The following is an 18,125-nucleotide window of genomic DNA, read 5'->3' as shown; positions in this document are numbered from 1 at the left end:
ACTGCTGCCCGGCGGAGGCCGGCGTTTTCCGACTAAGGCCCCCGAGTGCACACGCAGGGCTCCCTGGTTCGCCGCGGGCGCTTTCGCCCTGCGTTCCCGGAGCTTCCTCCCGAGGGGTGTCTCCGCGCCGGACCGCCAGGTGGCGCCCTTCTCGAAGGGAATTCGCCTCAGTCACAGATGGCGGGGAGTTGCCTGGCAACCGAAACTGGGCGTTCCAAACAATTGGGACCCGGGATCCTCCGCGTGCGTCGTGTGCGGCTGCGCGGGCTCCCGTCCCTCGCAGCCGCGTCTCGCTCCGCCTTTTACCATGCCTTTCCCCCGAGACCCTCTCCAGCACCCTACGTTGGAAAACGATGACTCCTACCTGGGGAAACTCCGGGCTTCCAAGGTACTGTGGTTTCTTGCTTAGATTCCCAGCAGGCTCGATGGCACGCTTCTTTCTGTTGGCGTGATGGGTAGAGATGGTAACTTAGAGCACTCTGGTGAGGACACTGGGTCAGGTACCGGAGAAGTTTTTCTGCCCGCCTCCTTGGCTCCGTATTCAGGTCTGCTAACGTTTCAGAGGTGCCCTCGAGGAGAGGGAAGTAGAGCTCTAGCCCAAGGAACAAGGGGCTCTTCTTCCCCAAAGCAATGCTCGGTATAATGTGGATTACACGGGCCCAGGTTCCCACCAAGCCACCCTTTGCCCTGTTTGGAAAAGTGTTCTCTGAAGAGGTAGGAGATGTAGAATGGGAGAGAAGCCTCTGGAAGCCACCAGGTCATGCTTTTTATGCATCTACCCTCACACCATCTCTGTCTTTTGGCCAATGCTGGAATGTGTTCTTTGTATGGGTGTCAGTGATTTTGGAACTTAGATGATTCTTTTTTTCTGGTAGAAGTATTTGGGATGCTTGAAGTGTTGCAAAATGAGGTGAATTCAGTAGGAATTGTGGCTTGACAACAGTATCAAAGAGCTTCCTTTGATTTATTCAACATTTATCATTTACTATGTGCCAAGCATTCTGCTCAACACTGAGGATGTATAGATGAGTTAATTAGGGCTCCTGCTTTAGAGGAACTCTAGTAGAAAAGCTGACAACAGCAACAGCAAAAATGCCCAATAGCACATGTGTTGTGGCAGAGTTATACATCGTGTGTCACTTAAAGGAAAGCTTCCCAGAGCAGGTGAGTTTTCGCATCCACCTAGGAGTTACCTGGGCCAGGTGAGGGAGGAATGTGACTTAGAAAGAAGGAAACAAGAACCAGATATTCAAGGCACAGGGGGCAGCAGGTGCGCATACATGGAAAGGAGAGGAAGAGTGCCTTGTTTGGGGCCAAAGAGTCTAGAATGTTTGGAGCATCCATGTGAGATGGAGGAGGGAAGAGAGCAGGAGCTGGAGTCACCTTGTTGGGCTGGGTGTGCTGTGTATACCATGCTACTGAGCTAGGATTCCATCCTGGAGGTGCTGGGGAATCACGTCAGGATTTTAAGCACTAGAGTGACACAATCAATGGGTATTTTTGGAAAGCACGGCGGCTAGAACAGAAGTGGGAACAAGGGATCCCTGGGTGGCGCAGCGGTTTGGCGCCTGCCTTTGGCCCAGGGCGCGATCCTGGAGACCCGGGATCGAATCCCACATCGGGCTCCCGGTGCATGGAGCCTGCTTCTCCATCTGCCTATGTCTCTGCCTCTCTCTCCTTCTCTCTCTGTGACTGTCATAAATAAATAAAAAAATTAAAAAAAAAAAAGAAGTGGGAACAAGAGGAATCAGCAAGAAGGCAGGAGCCTCAGAAGGCAGAAACCTCCAGGAGGAATAAAAGATCTAAGGCAGGGGATGGCAATAAGGTGCAGATGTTAAAAAGTTGCCAAGGGCAGGACTGATGAAACTTTGTGGCTGGATGTGCACTCAAGAGAAGGAACAAGTCTAGGATAGCTCCTAGGTTTCTGAGGGCTTCATTGATATCATTTACTGAATGAGGCATCCAGGGGAAGCCGGTTTAGGGAGAAAGAAGTTCAGGTCAGTTAGGTAGATGTTGCTTTTGTGGTGCCTGTGGGACATTTAAGTGGAGTTGAATAGCAGGCAACATGGTTGAGAGTTCTAGGTTGAAGTTGTGTCTCTGGAAGCCACAGCATCCATGTGGTGGTCAAAGCCACAGGAAGGAATGAGCTCATCCAGTGAATGTGAGAATACGAAAACCAGAAATGAAACTCCTGGAGAATGCACTAAGGAGCAGAGAGAGAATGTAGAGCTGACAAGGGAACTGAACAGTAACAACTAGAGGAAAATCAGGAGGATCTGGCCCTACAGAGCATAGAGGGAACATTCGAGGAAATCAGAATCATGGTGCCAGAAAATGCAGAAGCCAAATAAGACCAGGTCTGGAAAGGATCCACCTAACGTAGCTAAAGATAAAGATCAGTTTCAGTGCTTGCTTAAGAAAGAAGCTGGACTGCAGTGGCTAAAGAGGGTTTGGAAATGGGGAGGAAGTGGAGGTAGTAAATGTTGACTCTTGAAGAAGTCTAGTTCTGAAGGGAAAGTGATAGAGTGATAGCAAGACAGTGATGAAGGAATGAGAGAGGGGCTGGGTATAGGGGATGCCAAGATGGTACAGGTCTCTGAAGCACAAGGAAAGGTTAGTTTCAGGGAAGAAAGGTTCTTCATTTTTATTATTATTTTTGAAGTATAGATGACAAATACAGTGTTCCTATTCATTTCAGCTGTCCAGCATAGCGATTTGACAATCCTATACATTACTCAGTGTCTACCACAGTAAGTGTAGTCAACGCCGGTCACCATACAACGTTATTACAGTATTACTGACTCTGTTTCTTATGGTGTACTTTTCATGCCCATGACTTATTTATTTTATAACTGGAAGTTTGTATGTCTTAATTTCTTCACCTATTTCACCCATCTCTCCACCTACCTTCCTTCTGGCAACCATTAGTTTGTTCTCTGCATTTATGGGTCTGTTTCTGCTCTTGTTTAGTTTTGTTCTTCAGGTTGCACATATAATTGAAATAATATGGTATTGGTCTCTTTGTCTGATTTATTTCACGTTGCAAATACCATCTATCTCCATCCATGTTATGGAAAAGGGCAAGATTTTTCTTTTTTATGGCTGAGTAATATTTCATTGTGGATAGATAGGTAGGTAGGTAGATGAATGGATAAACAATAAAGCTATATATAGATATATATATAGATAGCACATTTTCTTCATCCTTTCATCTATTGATGGGAGCTTTTGTTGCTTCCACATCTTGGCTATTGTAAATAATGCTGCAGTAAACATAATGCATATATCCTTTTGGATTAAGTATTTTCATTTTCTTTGGGTAAATACCTAGTATTGGGGTTACTGGATCGTATGGATTTCTATTTATTTATTTATTTATTTATTTATTTATTTATTTATTTATTTATTTATTTATTTATTTAAAATATTTTATTTACTTATTCTGAAAGACACACAGAGAGAGGCAGAGACATAGGCAGAAGGAAAAGCAGGCTCCATGAGGGAGCTCGATGTGGGACTCGATCCCGGGATTCCAGGATCACGGCCTGGGCAGAAGGCAGGCACTCAACCGCTGAGCCACCCAGGGATCTCGGATTTCTATTTTTAATTTTCTCAGGAGCCTCTATACTGTTTTCCCCAATGGCTACACCAATTTACATGTTCCCTTTTCTCCACATTCTTGCCAACACTATGTTACTTCTTGTCTTTTTCATACTAGTCATTCTGACTGGTGTGGTATCTCATTGTGGTTTTGGTTTGCATTTCCCTGATCATCAGTGATGTTAAGCATCTTTTCATAATCAGATTAGGTATTTTGGTGTTGAGTTATGTATAAGTTCTTTATATATTTTGGATATTAATTCCTTATCAGATACATCATTTGCAAATATCTTCTCCCATCCAGTAGGTTCTCTTTTCATTTTGTTGATGGCTTCCTTTGTGCAAAAGCTTTTTATTTTGGTGTATTTCCAATAGTTTATTTTTGCTTTTGTTTGCCTTCCGTGAGGAGATATACCCACAAATATGCTGATAAGGCTAATACCTAAGAAATTATAGCCTATGTTTTCTTTTAGTGGTTTCAGTTCTCACATTTAGTCTTTAATCCATTTTCATTTTGTTTCTGTGTATGGTGTAAGAAAGTGCCCCGATTTTGTTGTTTTGCATGTAGCTGCCCAGTTTTCCCAGCACCATTTATCAAAGAAACTGTCTTCCCTATTGTATATTCTTGCATCCTTTTCCATAGATTAATTGACCATATAAGCATTGGGTTTATTTATGGGCTCTCTATCCTAATTGATTGATCTAGGTGTCTAATTTTGTGCCAGTACTATAGTGTTTTTTTTAAGCTTATTTGTTTTAGCAATCTCTACACTCAAGTAGGGCTCAAACTCATGACCCCAAAATCAAGAGTTGCATGCTCTTCTGACTAAGCCAGAAAACACCCCAGGTACTATATTGTTTTAATTACTATAGCTTTGTAGTGTATCTGGAAATCTGGGATTGTGATACCTCCAGTTTTGGTCATTCTCAAGATTGCTCTGATGTTCGAAGTCTTTTGTGGTTCTATAAATTTTAGGATTATTTTTTCTACTTCTGTGAAAAATGCTATTGGTATCTTGATGGGGATTGCACTGAATTTGTAGATTACTTTGAGTAGTATGGACATTTTAACAATATTAATTCTTCCAATCCATAAGAATGATGTATCTTTCCATTTGTGCTATCTTCAATTTCTTTCACCAGTGTCTTATAATTTTCAGAGAATAGATCTTTCATTGCCGGGGTTAAATTTATTCCTAGATATTTTATTATTTTTGGTGCAATTGTAAATAGAATTGTTTTCTAATTTGTCTTTCCACTTTTTTATTGATGTATAGAAACAACAGATTTCTTTATATTAATTTTGTATTCTGCAACTTTAGGGAATTTATTTATTAGTTCTAATAGTTTTTTAGTAGTCTGTAGGGTTTTCTATATATAGTATCATGTATGTGCAAACAATGACAGTTTTACTTCTTCCTTATCGATTTGGATGCCTTTTATTCCATTTTCTTGTCTGATTGCTGCAGCTAAGACTTTCAGTACTATGTTCAATAAAAGTGGTAATTGTGGACATCCTTGTTTTGTTCCTGACCTTAGAGGAAAATCTTTCAGTTGTTCACCTTGAAAATGATGTTGGCTGCGGGTTTTCATATTTACCTTTATTGTGTTGAGATACATTACCTCTAAATCTACTTGAGATTTTTTATAATAAACAGATGTTGTATTTTGTCAAATGCTTTTTCTGCATCTATTGAGATGATCATACAGTTTCTATCCTTCCTTGTTAATGTGATGTATCACACTGATTTGTGAATACTGACCTACCCTTGTATCATTGGAATAAATCCCATTTGATCATAGCGAATGATCCTTTAAATGTATTATTGAATTTGACTTACTAATATTTTATTGAAGATTTTTATGTCTGTGTTCACCAGAGATATAGGCTCGTAGTTTTCTTTCATTCGTAGTCTCTGTCTGATTTTGGTATCACGGTAATGCTGGCCTTGTAGAATGAATTTGGAAGACTTCCTTCCTCTTCTATTTTTTAGAATGGTTTGAAGAGTGTTGGGGCAGCCCAGGTGGCTCAGAGGTTTAGCGCCACCTTCAGCCCAGGGCGTGATCCTGAAGACCTGGGATCGAGTCCCAAGGACTCCCTGCATGGAGCCTGTTTCTCCCTCTGCCTGTGTCTCTGCCTCTCTGTCTCATGAATAAATAAATAAAAATATTTTTTTAAAAAATGAAAAGAGTGGGGATCCCTGGGTGGCTCAGCAGTTTCGCGCCTGCCTTTGGCCCAGGGCCGATCCTGGAGTCCTGGGATCGAGTCCCGTGTCGGGCTCCCGGCATGGAGCCTGTTTCTCTCTCTGCCTGTGTCTCTGCCCCTCTCTCTCTCTCATAAATAAATAAAAATAAATCTTAAAAAAAATAAATAAAAATAAAAATAAAAAAATGAAAAGAATGTTAACTCTTTTTTAAATGTTTAACAGAATCACTTGTGAAGCTATCTGGTCCTACACTTTTGTTTATTGGGTTTTTAAATTATGATTTCAGTTTTATTACTAGTAGTTCATCTGTTCAAATTTTCTATTTCTTTTTCATTTAGTTTAGGAAGATCCTATGCATTTTTTCATGGTATTTTGCTATAATTCTCTGTGTTTCTGTGATGTTGGTTATTATTTCTCCTCCTTCATTTCTGATTTTATTTAAGTCCTTGCTCACTCTCTTTTTTCCTGAGGAGTCTGGCTCAAGGTTTATCAATTTCATGTTTTTCAAGAACCAGCTCTTGGTTTCATTTGGTTTCCTTGATCTGTGTGTGTGTGCGTGTGTGTGTATTAGTCATTATTTCTGCTCTGATCTTTATTATTTTCTTCTACTAATTTTGTTAGATTCTTTGTTAGGCTTTGTTCATTCTTTTTTTCTAATTTCTTTAGGTAGAAGATTAGATTGTTTGGGATTTTTCTTGTTTCTTTTTCTTTTCTTGTTTCTTGACGTAGGCCTGTATCACTATAAAATTCCCTCTTACAACTCTCAAAGGCTTCAGACAGACAATTGTGTTTTCATTTTCTCTGTATTTTTTTATTTCCTCTGATTGCTTAGTTGACCCATTGGTTGTTTAGTAGCATGTTGTTTAGCCTCTCTGTTTGTATTTTTTCCAGTTTTTTTCTTTTCTGCTAATTAACTTCTAGTTTCATACCACTGTGGTTGGAAAGTTTCTTGATGTGATTTTGGTCTTCTTAAATTTATTGAGACTTGTTTTTTGTCTTGATGTGTGATCTCTCCTGGAGAATGCTCCGTATGCTCTTGAAAAGAATATGTGGAATGTTGTGTATCTATGTGTCAGGTCCATCTGATCTAATGAGTCGTTCAAAGCCGTCATTTCCTTGTTGGTTTCCTGTCTGGATGATCTATCCGTTGATGTAAGTGCATGTTAAAGCCCCATAATATTGGTGTATTACTGTCAGTTTCTTCCTTTATGTCTATTAAGGAAAAATTTGCTCTAAGTAGTTAGGTGCTCCTATTTTGGGTACATAGATATTCACAATTGGTTTTTTAGATTTTAAAAGATTTTACTTATTTATTCACAAGACAGAGAGAGAGGCAGAGACATAGGCAGAGGGAGGAGAAGCAGGCTCCCTACAGGGAGCCCGATATGGGACTCCAGGATCACGCCCAGAGCCAAAGCCAGACGCTCAACGACCAAGTCACCCAGGCATCCCAATCTTCCCAATTGTTATATCCTCTTGTTGAATTGGTCCCTTTATCACTATGTAATGCCTTTATGTGATTCTTGGTACAGTCTTTGTTTTAAAGTTTATTTTGTTTAATATAAATATTGCTACCTGTTTGGTTTTTTTTTTGCTTCAATTTGAATGTAATATCTTTTTCCATTCATAAGGGTTATCCTTGAGTAAAAGGTATATCCCTTTCTTTGAGATAGGACAATGGATATGAGGATGGTATTCATGCTTGACAGTCTTACTTTCTCAGTGGAGGACAGTCTCATTCTTCTGCTGAATGAGGACATGATGAAGCTTATGTAGCCTTTGAGGAATTGGAGGAGAGCTGCCTATGCTTGCATCATGTATTTCTAGTTTTCTTATTTCATTTATCATATTTTTTGTGACAGCACACTGTCTGGTACGTACTATTCAATTAATGCCTGACCCAAGTTACACAAGCACTTTGTCATATGTAGAGGAGAGGAGGGTTCCAACACTGAATAGATTGAATTTGATTTCTACTAGGTTGAAGCTATACTCATTGGAATGCAGTCATTATTCAAACAATATTTCATTTTTGAATACCATGTGTTAGGTCGCTGCTCTAGGTACTAAGGATGTGAACAATGTGGCATTTTACATTAAATGAAGAAATCACTTGTGTGCTTTTCACATTGATGTTTATGAGGTTCTATTTAGAAGAGTGACTCTCCAACATTTTCCTTGACACTTCTGCAGTCACAGCGACCCTTCTCTGCTTACTGAAATCTTCTCTTCCTGCTTAGACACTGCACTTTACTGATTCTCCTGTTTCTGATTACCTTAGTATCTTTTCTCTCTCCTCCCCCTCCCCATTATAATATTGTGCAATCATGAGCCCTTTTGGCCACAATCCTTTTTGCAGGCTTTAGCCACTACTTCATGTGGATGATCCCCAGACCTCTATTACTTGCTCTGAGCTCTCCTTCAAGTTTCAACTTCCCATGTTCCACCTGTTGACTGCATTCAGGCAACTTAACCTTTTCTTCAAACTCAGAGGACATCTAAACATGAGCTCATCTTCCTTATCTTCTCCACACTCACCACCGGCTGTCCCACTCCACCCCTTTTCCTGTATTCCTGGCCAACTTTTGTCAGTTCTAATATTGAAAACCTAAGAGCATCAAAAGCCTGGGAGTCTTGCCTCATATCGTTTTTCCCTTTGAAGAGACCCCCTGAGCTTCAGTTACACTAGCATGGAATAAGGAGATGGATGTCACTGAAGCTATCATATCAGCAAGGCCTCCTTAACCAGGTCCTGCTGTGGTTTCTCTTTTGCAGAAACTGCCATATAAGAACCCAACTCACCTTGCTCAGCAACAGGAACCCTGGAGTCGGCTCAGCTCAACTCCCACAATCACCTCCACGAGGCGGGATATTTATTTTCTTGATCCTGAGGTACCTAGCATTGAAAAACTATTTCTCTTCACACCTGCTTAAGATTCATATATATCTTTTTTGAAAGGTAGTCTGTCCTCAATGGCATCAGCATCTTTATTTTGTCCCTAGTCCAAGGTCCTACCAAACCTAAAGCCTAATATCAATTTATCTGGCCTCTGGGAAGTCAGAAGGCTTGTGTTTTGCTACAGTAGATTATCTGGAGCAAATCATTTTCTCACCAGACTTTTCATTCTTCTGATAACCATACATGACATAAGGCCCATTAAGCCCAAGTGGAGGACAATATGATTTCCATATCTCCAGTGAGAGCTCACCCCCCCCGCCCCATTAGACCTATGACACAATTCTATATTGACAAGAGTCAAGATGCCTTTGATGTGTAAGGAGCTGGTGGACATCAAGCCCAAAAGGAGTTCACTCTGCTTTTGGGGAAAAAGTAAGCCCAACAGAACTTGACTAGAGTTGAGGTAAAGGTAGCAAGTTAACCCTGGGTGGATTGACTTCTTCTGTAGATACCAAAGGATGACCTGGATTTCCGCTTAGCAGCCTTGTACAACCACCACACAGGGACATTCAAGAACAAAAGTGAGGTACTTTTACACCAGGAGACCACCCAGGATATCCATGGGTAAGTGGTGCAGGCAGGACTTCTCCACCCTAAGGACAATGCCACCCAGTCATGTAAGGTAAAGTGTCACCTGGGAAATAACAAAGATAATCAATAGGTACTCATTTGTATACATTTTTCTGTGCTTTTTACATCTATAATGCAATTTCTGTATTTTTATTAACTAAAGTGAATAGAGATCCTCCAGCATTTTGCTCATCTGTATAAACAAACAAAATATTCAGCTAATTCCCAGAGGATAAAGAAGGTCTTTGGCTGCATTATTTTTGAGGCTGCATGCAACTTTCTTTCCCTCCTCACCTTTCTTCTTCTGATTGATTTCATTCTCCCCTGTTCTTCCCCATACCATCTTCTAGAATCATCAAGACCCAATTCCCTGGAGAACTTTTACCCCCTCCTCCACCACCTTCCGTCACTTCCCGAGCTAACATCAGACACTGGATCAACCCTAAGAAGGAGTCTATCCACAGCATCCAGGGATCCATAGGTAAGGGTTAGAAGACTGGATGGGCAGATGGGTGGTACAAGAGCTTTTTTAAATTGACCCAGGAATCAGGGAATTGAGGTGATTGGTCATTAGAGAACTTCAAGGATAACTGAAGGTCTTTGAATAGCAGTGACTAAGTTGGCACTTTCTCAGATTAATACCAGAGGACATACTGCCTATAAACTAGAAGATGAATTTTCAGAGCCTTTAGCTATCAAAGGACAGAAATCTGGGAGTGGAGGACCCTACAGCTATCTCCCATCAGTCCTCTATAGGCCAGTTTCCCCAGATGTTATAAGAACCTCCTCCACAGTACCCAGCAATGTATGGGTGATTACAGGTTCCCAGAAAAGGCAAAGGATTTGCAATTCACAGCCTACTCCCTCTTCTCTTTTCTCCACAGTGTCCCCTCACACTGCTGCCACCAATGGAGGCTACTCCCGAAAGAATGATGGTGGCTTCTTCTCTACTTAGTGTTGACAGGCCCCTGGACTAATTAATCATAGTGGAACATACTGCCGCCCACCTCCATTAAATAGATTTCTGCTGGATGAAGCCTGAAGTGCATTACCCATGGACTCAGAGTTGCCACTTAACTGCTTTTAAAATGTGGGAGGGATGTTTCCCAACTTCTAGAAACTAGTCCTCGTGGACAGATTTGCAATTTGGAAAGTCATCTTGCTGAAAAGCTAAGGATTTAGAACTAAACAGCACATGGGTGCCTGCGTGGCTCAGTTAACCGTCTCAGTCTTGATCTCAGCTGAGGTCTTGGGTCTTAGGGTCTTGAGTTCAGGCCCCACATTGGGCTGGGTGTGGAGCCTAATTAAATCAAAAAAAGAAAAAAAAATCTTGTTTTCAGCAGGGGACAGGTATTCATATTTTGTAAAGTGGACTCATTCCAAACTTGTATGTCAGACACTGAGATAAATTTTAGGGAAACAAGAGTGGGCACAGCCCATTCTCTTAATGAGCTTACCAAACCATAATTCTGGAAGCTCTATGGAGAATTAACGTTTATGCTGAGGTCATCCATACTTAACAGATGTCAGACCTTCCGAATTTAGTCATCTGCTGGACTCTACTTTGCCATAAGGGTTCCATTTTCCTGGTCCTGGTTCCTTGCCATTGTTCATTCTCTAACTCTGCTCTCTTCTTGCCTGGGAGCCAATTCCCTTTTGTCAATTTGTGCTGTGAAATACAGTCCTTGATTCTTATAAACGTGATTCAACAACCTGGTGCTTGGGTTTGAAGGTACCTAAAAACTGATGCATTGATGTGGTTTCTAAAATTACAAGTCACTCAGGGGAACCTGATGTTAGATTAGGCAAGAAACTGCAGACCTTTCAGAATACCCTAGGATCAGTTCCTATTTCTAAGTTTGGACAGCATATGCATTGTTGCATAATTCAGATGAGAAAGCTGCTTCCTGTTACTCAGGTACAGGGTCCTTAAACCATCAAACTATCACAAGCCCTCTTCCAGAGACTCCAGCCTATTCAGATCACATCTGCTGCCAAGTGGCAATATGAAGTTTCAGTTCTCTCTCTCTAAATGAGAGAGACACAGAGAGAGGCAGAGGCACAGGAGAGGGAGAAGCAGGCCCCCGTCTCCAGGATCTCACTGAGCCCCCGGGCGTCCCAGTTCTCACTGTTTAGACCGGATGAAAGTGGCAGAGAGGAAGGACTCTGGGTAATCATCGCATGCAGGTTATTTGATACTGAATTTTAAAAAATTTATTATCGTGACCCCATACATCGAGGTTTAAAAAAAGCCTCCCTGAGAATTGTAATTCCGTAAAGCTGGGGCCAGTCCCCGCACTCAGGACCCTGCAGGCGCTCCACGCTCTCACGGGATCCGTGTGTGTAACACCCGTACACGCACGCCCGTAGACCTAACCAGTGTCAGACGCCGTACAGAGTCCACCAGGGCCACCAGGGCCAGGCCTGCGGGGAAGGCAACGGGCGGAGGAAAACCGTGCAGCGCACACAAGCCTCCCGTGCCTGCGGCTGCACCCGGGGCCTCCGGCGGCCGCGCCCCGGGGCCGGGCTCAGATCAGAATCGCCTCGATAATCAGCGGCGCGGGACGGGCCCGGCCTCGTCTATCTGATCAATTCATCACTTCTGAGCTCCGGGCCCCGTCAGACCAGTGCCGGGGCCGCGGTGCTGCCGCCGCCCGCGGGCCTCGCCGCACAGCGCCCCGCGGAGGGGGCTTCGCAGGAGGGAGCTTTTCATCTCGGGCCGGCCCGGCGGGGCTGGGTCACAACCCGATCAAATAAGATCAAGGTGTAGACGGGGGGAGGGGCTCAGGGACGGCGCACACACGCTCGCCTTGCACGCCCCACGTGGACCCACCGCACTCGCGCGCCCACTCACTCAGCCCACACGCGCCTTCCACGCACATCGCAGCCCCACACGCAGCACCGCCGCCCCAGGCCGCTCTCCCTCCGGGAAGGGCCGGAAGTCGGTACCCCCTTTTAAAGGCCTCCGCCCCGGAGGCTTCTGGGAGGAGCCACTGAGCGCAACGAACTCGGCCGGGCGCGCCCTCGGTGCGCTCTGCTGCCCTCGCGTGGCTCGGAGGGGGAACCCGGGTCCCCGGGAAGGTTTGGACAAACTCCGGCAAGACTAGACCGTAAGATCGTGCTTGTCTTTTTTCCCATCCTCTCTTTAAAGATTGTAGTTGTCTATTCATCACACCACACACACACACACACACACACACACACACACACACACACACACACACAAGCGGGACCCCATGCAGGGAGCCCGACGTGGGACTCGATCCCGAGTCTACAGGATCACGCCCTGAGCTGCAGGCGGTGCTAAACCTCTGAGCCACGGGGGCTGCCCTGATCGTGCTTACCTTACGTACGATCTTTGCCCAAGTACATATTTATATCCGTATCTATAGCTTTCCTTTGATCTTCGACCCACGTCTTTGATCCAAGTTCTGGATATAAGATGAGTCAGTCGCAGATTTATAGGTGATGACTGCTGTCCCATGGAGCGGGCAACCCTGGCCATTAACCAGGATCGGCGCCCCCAGGAGCTCCTTCTCCCAAGGGAAAAGGAAAACATTTTACCAAAGGGAAAAGTGAGAATAGATTATTTAAATTCAATGATTTAGGGACCCCTGCGTGGCTCAGCGGTTGAGCGCCTGCCTTCAGCTCAGGACCTGATCCCAGGGTCCCAGGATCCAGTCCCCATCCGGCTCCCTGCATGGAGCCTGCTTCTCCCTCTGCCTGTGTATCTGCCTGTCTCTCATGAATAAATAAAAATCTTTAAAGAAATAATAAATCCAATGACTTAGTAGTCAGGCTGTGAAATGAGTAAAAGCAGGAAGGCATATCCCTGTCATTTACAAGAGCCCTCTTACTACTGGGAGCTTGATTTCATTTTTTTTTTTTTTAAGATTTTATTTATTCAAGAGAGAGGCAGAGACACAGGAGGAGGGAGAAGCAGGCTCCATGCAAGGAGCCCGACGCAGGACTCGATCCCGGGTGTCCAGGATCACGCCCTGGGCCAAAGGCGGGGCTAAACCGCTGGGCCACCTGGGTGCCCGGGAGCTTTATTTCTTCATATTGCTGAGCCTTCACTTACTGTCCATTAAAGCATGTCTTTCAAACTCCAGAATGAGTAGTGACTATATAATGAGAATTAGCTCCTTTCACATCAAGGGACACAATTTTTTACATGTCAGTTCCTTCTTTCTCCTTTTCCAACAAAAAACGTTTGTGTGTGGGTAAGGTACATCAGAAGAATTTTGTGGATTTATAATTTGTAACTGTGCCAGTTCCACTGTGCACTTGGAATAAACAAATAGGGGAAAACTATCCATTCATGTCAGAATCCCACTGGCTCAAGGATTTTCTGGGTGCAGGGATGGTTAACCTGATAATCTCATGTTTCATTTTTTGTTTTGTTTTCTTTTTAAGGTTTTACTTATTTATTCATGAGAGACACCCAGAGAGAGAGAGAGAGAGAGGCAGAGACACAGGCAGAGGGAGAAGCAGGCTCCATGCAGGGAGCCCGATTTGGGACTCCATCCTGGAACTCCAGGATCATGCCCTGAGCTCAACTGCCCTGCCACCCAGGCATCCCTGATAATCTCATTTGAATGAAGTTTATGACTGGTAATGACAGATATTTTTATTTCAATAGCAGTGGTAGATAAAATGTATGGAGTGTTATCTGCCTTACTTAATATACTTTAAAACTTATTCATATATACATGCTTATATATAAGCTAATACATGTATCAGTTCCCTCAAAGGAGGAAACTACACCTTCATAAATTCTGAACTGTATCGCATATTTGCTGACCATTACAAGGGATTAACAGGAATAAACTAACAGTTTATTAGTCACTAATAAACTAAAAAGGTATACTTGGGTAGAACCCAGGGGACTGTTGAACACTTAATGAATTCATCATGTGACAAATAAAATGGACAAAAATGGTAGGGAAAGAAATTTTATTTTCAAGGATTTGTGCAATACAATGGTGAATAAAAAATTGTATTTCAACTATAAAAGGCTGACTCCATTCCACCCTGGTATTCAGGGTTTATGGTGATGCCAGTTTGAATCTGAGGCAATATTGCTATCCCCCTGCTTCCACCCCTAAAAGACTCCCTCAGAGGAACAACTTCCTATAATTTTTAGTCAAAATATATATGACACATCAACCAAAGTAATGAGTTAAACAGCCGTCTGCTCATCTGCTTACATAAAGGCAAGAAATGAAATAAGCTGTGTATTTGTTTCTTGCTGTAAATTACCTTCATTTTGTGCACGTTTTTGGTACATTCTTGTATGAAAACATCTCAAAATATAACAATTTAGGTCAAGATGACCCATCTGGGAGGTTGAAAAAATTGGTTTGAACTAGAACTGTGAAATGAAATATGAAGCAGCTCACTCACCAAGCTTAGAGACATTAGCCCTATTGGAAAACAAGTCATTAAAGCTACAAAATAAGTGCAAAACATGCTAAACCTGTATTTCCAGGGAGTGACATTCCTGCTGGCCAACAGGTCCCAAACACACCTACAAGGTGTAACTCTTCCTTTCTATTCCAATAGATGTCCTTTCCCTCATGCGAAAGATCCTCAGAAGTGACAATGGAAAACACATTAATCATTGAAATTTACCCTGCAGGCCAATTCCGGAAGAGGCAAAAGCCACAACTCTGAGATGATTAGACATGTAGTGTTTACTTGAGGACTTTCTACACCTCTAGAAACCCTCAAAGCACTGAACTGCCTATTTTGGAACCTAAACTTCCTAGCAGCTTTTCTTTGGGGATAAGAAAAAAAAAACAATTTCCTGCCACATAGGGGTCAACCACAGCTAACCTGTCCATAGTCAAGTTTTACTGTAATGGACAATCCAATTAGTTTCTATACTTTTGCTTGGCTTTTTACAATAATTTAATTTTAGACCAACTCTCTTTTTTAAATGGGTAAGTCTTTTCTCAAATGTTGAGTCATCTAAAATGATTTGTGTAAGGTATCATATCCATGGAAAGGCCTATTAATCTCTATTGGAAACATCTGTTTTCCTTTACTTTAGAAAACACCCTCATTTTATCCATGGATTCTATGAACTGTCCAAACATGCCCGTGAATATCAACAACTTCTCTCGCTCATTTGAATTTACTGTGTTCTTATAATACAAAGAGTTTCCAAGATACCTAAAGAGTACTGCAATATGAGGAAAACTAAGAGTTGCCCAAGAAAAACAAGCAATCAATTAGAAATTGCCATAATAACCCAACTCAAACACAGAATAAGGCTGTGTCTTGGATAACATGACAAAACATTCATCTAACATCACAATAAATTCTTATACTAAATGACTTTACTAGTGTATGAATTATATACTAAATTTTACTCTAACTGCAAATATATTAAAAATTATTTCTTCAATACTTTCTCTTTTCCCTAGTAATGGCATTTAAGACTGAGTAACGCTATTTAGTACTCAGTAACTTAGAGTACATAAAAAGGTTTTAGGAAAATTACAACAGTGGATTCATTTTCTCTATACCATTTGATGGGATGAAGTCTTTTTTGGGGGATACTGGTGAACAGAACATTTTTCTCATCCCAAGTTACTGCTTTCTGGTCTCATCACAGACAGATAATTCCTAAATCTTATATAGGCCCAGATTTTCTTGGCAAACTCTTGAGCTACCAACACAGCACAGCTATTTCATCTCTCCTCTTTTTGCAGTGAGGACCATGCCTCTCTTTTCTGTTCCCAGATGGGTATATGAAAGAGAAATTTCCAAAGCTGAAAATTTTTCTTGGTATTGTTTAACTCCTATTCCCCTCCTCCCCCCTCACCCACCTACCGCCCCCCCTACCACCCCCACCAATTTGCCAAATCCAAATCAAACAGTGGGGGGGAAAAAGTCAAGTCTTGAAAATTCTCCAAGAGGTGTGAATATAGCCTATGTCCTTCCCTAATGAGGCTCGGTTTGAAAAGCTCCTCAGGATGGGCTGAAGAACAAAATGGGTGACAGGTTTTGATGCAGGAGGTATGTAACCTTGTCACCGTGGGGTGTAATTTATCTGGACATTATATGCTCTCTGCTGAGGACTGATTCACACACAGGTCAAAGGAAGTTGGCCTTCTGGAGTCCCCTGAAGCATAAATAATGTTTGTAACCAGGAGGAATTTCCCCTATATACAGTAGGGGCAGATGCTGTGGTGTCATCTTGGGGACTTTGATGATTTTAGCTGAGCTCTCTTACACTGGGCCCAGGCCCCGGACAGTTTCTTCACCCTCATCCTCTTGGTTGGCAGCTGATGAGATGGATGCTTTGGAATTCATTTTACAAACAGGACGTAAAAGGCCATTACAATGCAGGCAATTGCCACAGCAGCATGCAGCCTGGTTCCAATCACAGCGGCTAGCAGACAAAAGTAAAAAGAGAAAAGAAATCACATCTGCCCTTCATGTAAGTCCTCACTTTCAAGGTGATATTTTGAAACCTCTAGTCACGATGAAGAGACCTATCAAGGTTCTCAAGAACACACTCAGGAATGCATTTAAATACTATCTTTGGGGGCACCTGGGTGGCTCAGTGGTTGAGTGTCTGCCTTCTGCTTGGATCATGATCCCTGAGTCCTGGGATCAAGTCCCGAATCAGGCTCCCCACAGGGAGCCTGCTTCTCCCTCTGCCTGTGTCTCTGCTTCTCTCTGTGTCTCTCATGAATAAATACATTCTTAAAAATAATTAATTAATTAAAAAATATTAGACTTAAGCTCTAGGTTCTAGGTTAACATACTCTTTGTATTTTGCCCTGTTTTGACAAAACATTTAGGTAGGTAGGATTTACCTATAATAAAAAGTGGAAAAGCATTTGAATTAATGAAACTTAAAAGAGAATCCAGTATATTCTTTCTAGAAATTCAGAAAAACTTTTCATTGATAAAATATTACAACAATTCCAGTCCAGTCTAAAATGCTTTAATTTATATGCTTTTACTACATGGAGGATATTAAAATTACCTTGATGCGAAAATAAATAGTTATATCACAGTGGAACCAAATATAATGCCACAATAACCTATCCCACCTCCCCCACACACACACACTTTGTAGCACCTCACTGTCCAGAGATGGCAATCTCCTCTCCCTATCCAGATATGATCTTACCTTTGTAAAACACACCCCAAACTCCTTTCTTCTCTGATAGCAGCCAGGTTTTGAGACGAGGTACTTTCTTGAAGTAAGCACAGGTGCAAACAAAGAGTAAACCAAACACCAGAATCCCATCCAAGGAGTACACTGTTACAGAAAGAAACACACACACCTTTGGTACTAATCTGGCTTGGGACAGGTGATCCCATTTGAGAATGCAAAGGAGAACAGAGCGATATCAAGACATTAAAATCAATTAGCAATGCCAAACCTTGACAAGAGGAAGTCTAAAATCCTGGGACTGACAAGGTTACTTCTCTGTTCCCCAAATTGCTTGCAGACAGCCCTCTTACAAAGATTTCACTGCACCTTCTCCTCCTCTTTCAAGAGCTACAAGTCTCGGGGATCCCTGGGTGGCTCAGCGGTTAAGCATCTGCCTTCTGGCTCAGGGTGTGAGGCTGGAGTCTTGGGGATCCAGTCCCACGTCGGGCTCCCTGCACTGAGCCTGCTTCTCCCTCTGCCTGTGTCTCTGCCTCTCTGTCTCTCATGAATAAATGAATAAAATCTTTAAAAAAAAAAAAAAAGAGCTACAAGTCCTGAGAACACCGCATCACTTTAGTGGAATCAGCCTCCCAGGAATGGCCAGTGTTGA

General features: G+C 42.5%; 2 protein-coding genes and 1 non-coding gene across 3 annotated transcripts in view; 1 reads left to right on the top strand and 2 right to left on the bottom strand.

Moving 5' to 3' along the window:
- Nucleotides 1-173: 173 nt before the first annotated feature.
- CFAP276 (cilia and flagella associated protein 276) lies at nucleotides 174-11,048 on the top strand. The gene is made up of 5 exons (XM_055340922.1): nucleotides 174-388; nucleotides 8,583-8,699; nucleotides 9,215-9,330; nucleotides 9,687-9,817; nucleotides 10,221-11,048. The coding sequence occupies exons 1-5, from the start codon at nucleotides 308-310 to the stop codon at nucleotides 10,289-10,291; spliced, it is 516 nt and encodes a 171-aa protein (XP_055196897.1). The 5' UTR covers nucleotides 174-307; the 3' UTR covers nucleotides 10,292-11,048.
- Nucleotides 11,049-11,864: 816 nt separating this feature from the next.
- LOC129520360 (small Cajal body-specific RNA 2) lies at nucleotides 11,865-12,270 on the bottom strand. Its single transcript, XR_008666592.1, has one exon. It is a non-coding gene; the product is annotated as a small Cajal body-specific RNA 2 (non-coding RNA).
- Nucleotides 12,271-16,183: 3,913 nt separating this feature from the next.
- The window catches only part of TMEM167B (transmembrane protein 167B), a 3,819-nt gene continuing 1,877 nt past the window's right edge, over nucleotides 16,184-18,125 (bottom strand). Inside the window, exons 2-3 of the mRNA XM_055341411.1 lie at nucleotides 17,489-17,620; nucleotides 16,184-16,738 (exon numbers count right to left, since the gene is read on the bottom strand). Of these exons, the coding sequence (XP_055197386.1) occupies nucleotides 16,656-16,738; nucleotides 17,489-17,620 (215 nt within the window). The 3' untranslated portion in view covers nucleotides 16,184-16,655. The remainder of the gene's footprint in view (nucleotides 16,739-17,488; nucleotides 17,621-18,125) is intronic.

This window comes from Nyctereutes procyonoides, unplaced genomic scaffold (assembly GCF_905146905.1).
Source record: "Nyctereutes procyonoides isolate TBG_1078 unplaced genomic scaffold, NYPRO_anot_genome, whole genome shotgun sequence".
NCBI classification, from domain to species: domain Eukaryota; kingdom Metazoa; phylum Chordata; class Mammalia; order Carnivora; family Canidae; genus Nyctereutes; species Nyctereutes procyonoides.
The sequence above is the reverse complement of the archived record's forward strand: the minus strand, read 5'-3'. Positions and strand labels throughout refer to the sequence as shown.